Here is a 3,824-nt window from a genome sequence, read left to right as displayed (position 1 = left end):
AAATGCAAAGAATTGAGAGTGAAATTAAACAAACTTTACACATAGAAAGCATACAAGGTGTACCAAGACTAGCCGATGCCAATTTCAGTACTTACGTGCCGCCAATTCTTGAACCATTGGCTTTGAAAGGTCATTTCTTTATTCTCATTTATTTACTAATGTCTTATGCTGCGTTTTACGACACTAAATTATTAATAAAAGCCTTATCATTTATCTTTCAGATTTGGAAGATGATACTCCTGATAGTGATTTCCCCGTCAACAGTCCAGGGGATATATCTCCAAGAAGAAAAAAGAAAAAATCATCAAACGGCAGAAGTTAGTATTTATTATTTTTCTATAGCTGCGTGGAAAAGAGGATAGGCTTGTCACTTAATATTTTCGGCACAGAAAGCCATATTCTTAAAAGAATATTGGACTATACTCATCCCAAATATTGGGAGGAAAAGATCCTTTGTTCTTTTTCTGTATGATTATTAATAAACATGGTATTAACAAAAAGTCTATCAAAATTTCCATTTTAAATTAGGAAATTGATTCCAATTCATAGCAAAAAATCTTTTTACAGGTCAGTCCAACAGGCACAATTGTTCCACAACGAAAATTATCGACTCCTCCGTCCGTAGATCAGAGGGTACATCTTCAAGGATAAAGAAAAAAAAATCGAGCAGCAGAAGTAATTTTGTATAGTTGCGTCTACTCGCCCTGAAAACTTGGTCCTGAATAATTAAAAAATTATAATATATTTTGTTTATTCACAGACTACTCCAGCAGGCACAGTTTTTCCACTCGGCGAATAATGGACTCACAAAAATCTAGAAACTCAATCCCAACGAACGCAACATTGCAATCAGAAAATGGGTCTAAATATTCAATTAAACCACGCGAACATATCCAGAAAAACGAAGAAATAGGTGAGGCTTTCGTTTTGTGCAGTTCTACACTACTAAATTATATAAATCAGAAGTCATTATGCAATTTAGTCTTGTTCGGTTTGTTTTTGTTAAAGACGATAGCTTAAATAACAATAATTTATTCCTTATTGTTTTATTATTTAAATTTGAATGCAATTTATATTAACTTTTTAATTTCTTACTGAAGTTGTTTTTTATATGGTTTTATTTCGGTGACCATTCCTGATTATTAATAATCATTTGAAAAATCTAATATTTCAAATTTAATCATATTTTACTTTTTATTTAGGATACAGGAGAATTTTAAAAGAAATAAAATTATTGCGAGAAGACGTACGCGTACTTATTGAAAACAAGGAAGGCTATAAAAGCCATGATTGAAATTGATCACAGCTCCAAGTATACTAGAAAAAAGTGCTTTGAAGAGGAGCACAACTTAAATTTACCATTTAAAAATGTAGAAGATTTCAAATGTTTTGATGCAGAGTGGAAACTAATGAAGAGTGCTGTCATCGTTTTGTAAGTTACACCCTTATATTGATTCAACTTCTCTTCTACACTTTAAAAAAACTGAATCTTGCATTTTCATTCTTCTTGTTTTTTATACTTTCAGAAAGCTACTATGGATCTCCAAATAAGCACTGACAGTGGTTTCAGAAAATCTTTAAATGTTATTGTTAAGAAATATTTGAGCAGGGATTTGGTGTTGATGTTCACTGCAGTTAAGAAAATTCCTGAAAAGAAATTATTCAGAGATTTCAACTTTTGCTCTTGCTTGCAATTACGTATTATTCCTAAGATTATAAAATGAAAATTAAATTAAAATATTATTTTAGCTGTTAACTTAAAATCAAATTCCTATAACTTATTTTCAGCTGTCACTTGTCCAAAATTTAAGATCACGGAGGAGGAAAGGCTGTCCGACATAGGGACAATTTTTGGTAACGCAAAAGACTGGGATGGCAAACGAAAAAGGGTAGACGTCAGTAAACTTAAGGATTAACGTAATTATAAGGCTAATGGTAATATTTAAAAGGTTATGAAATGTATGTTTACAAAATTAATTTCCAATCATATTTCTCAATTAACATTTTCCATGTGTATTTATTAATTAGCTTTAAAATAACCCGTAATTTATAATATGGCTTCAAACCGGAAATCGATGGGGGCCAGATCGGGGACCAACTGGGCACCCCGATCGGGCTATCAGGTTCGGCCCCGACCGGGACGTGCTCCATGACGGATCTAACACAAGTCCGATTTCTTGATCTGGGCCCGATTTAGCCCGATCCGTCTCCGACCGGGGCCACGGAACAATTTCTGCATATAGATTAATTATTTCATTTTAATAATAATTCAAAGACATATTCTTATTATGCACGCTTCCTCTACTTATTTGAACGCGATTTCAAATAGTATCAGATGGCTGAAAAATCTCTGGTGACTTCAGTCACTAAAAAGTTATGATTTCCATACTTCGTTGTTTAAAGTATGAAAATACCCCCAAAACATACTGAAGACACAAAAAATCATTAATATTTCTAGTTGGTGGGTATTAACGTTTTATTTTGGTAATTCTAATCGACCAAATATGAGACTGTTAAAGTCAGAAAACTTAGCGGCGCCACTAACGTAAAACAAAATATCAAGTAATGCATATTTTTTTGCTATTTTTTACAACAAAAATTTTTGTTGCTCCATTAGTTTTTGAGAAAAGAGGGCGGCGCTAGCTTGCCATCAACTAAGCGGCGCCCTCTACAAAAATCATTAAATTTAAATAAATGACAAGGTTAGATTTTTTTTCTATTTTTTTGCTTTACAATGTGCCTTGCATCGGTTTTGTAAACTAAAACTAAATATTTGTGTCTGATTTTTTGTATACGTCATATAAATATTATTCTATTTTGATGGACATAGCTGGTTTAAAAAGAAATGTACTCTCTTGATCCGAACCAGTGAAATTTCACTGATTTCCAGTGAAATCTCACTTTTTGAAATAGCCAGAAGCGTGTCACTGACAATTAGTGAGATTTCACTGGTTCATTTAGCAATATCCATGCCACTGTGTTAATCAGTCGTAACGGTCGTAACTGATTTAATCTATAAGCGCACTAACTGATTCAATTAGTGACATAATAATTTTTATCTAATTGATAATAATTGACGTTAAAATTGTTTTTAACACGAAATTAATTAAATTCAAGTATACATGGAGAGAAATTATTCCAGAATAATTCACAGCACTGTTCCTTGATTTTATTACGCTTCGGCGCGAGAACTAAGATCTCGGAACCCTTTATTTTTTTAAATTTATGTCGACGTTTTTAGCATTAGGCTACACCCTTTGCTTTCAGGTCTTGAATTCTATGCTTTTAGATCACAGAGTCCGAGACTTTAAATAACGTAAAAATTGTAATTCTAAAATCACGCGCATCCTTGAATTAATCTCAGGAAATTTCTCTCCGTGCATAATTATCCAAAAGTTTTCCAGGCGTAAAATTGTGATACGCTGATACTGGAAATTAGTGTCGTGCTTCAATAAAATCATTCAATTTTAATTTTATAAGAAAATTTTATTCAGGATGTATTTTAAACGTTGAATTACAAATTTGAGGCTTGGGAAAACCATTGGGATTGAGTTTTACCCGCGTTGTGCGAAAAATACGAATACATAAAATAGTAATATCCTAATAGTAAGTATTTGAAATATCAAACATGAAAAAGAACATATAACATTATATGGAAGTGCCGAAAGGTAAGTGTGATGCTTTGTTGCCTATTTTTTTGTATAGCAATAGTAATATGCAATTTATGGTACTATAATATACGACAAACGTGGTTTAAAGAAGCTTAATATTCAAAATTATTTGGCAGTTTTACATATGAATGGGAAGCTCGAAAATAAAATATA

General features: G+C 32.1%; 1 protein-coding gene across 1 annotated transcript; it reads left to right on the top strand.

Moving 5' to 3' along the window:
• Positions 1-2: 2 nt before the first annotated feature.
• LOC117169708 lies at positions 3-1,020 on the top strand. Its single transcript, XM_033356207.1, has 4 exons — positions 3-129; positions 222-317; positions 568-675; positions 761-1,020. The coding sequence occupies exons 1-4, from the start codon at positions 3-5 to the stop codon at positions 1,018-1,020; spliced, it is 591 nt and encodes a 196-aa protein (XP_033212098.1).
• Positions 1,021-3,824: the final 2,804 nt, after the last annotated feature.

This window comes from Belonocnema kinseyi, chromosome 3, assembly GCF_010883055.1.
Source record: "Belonocnema kinseyi isolate 2016_QV_RU_SX_M_011 chromosome 3, B_treatae_v1, whole genome shotgun sequence".
In the NCBI taxonomy this organism is placed as follows: domain Eukaryota; kingdom Metazoa; phylum Arthropoda; class Insecta; order Hymenoptera; family Cynipidae; genus Belonocnema; species Belonocnema kinseyi.
Note: the sequence above shows the minus strand (reverse complement) of the source record. Positions and strands in the feature narration are given on the sequence as shown.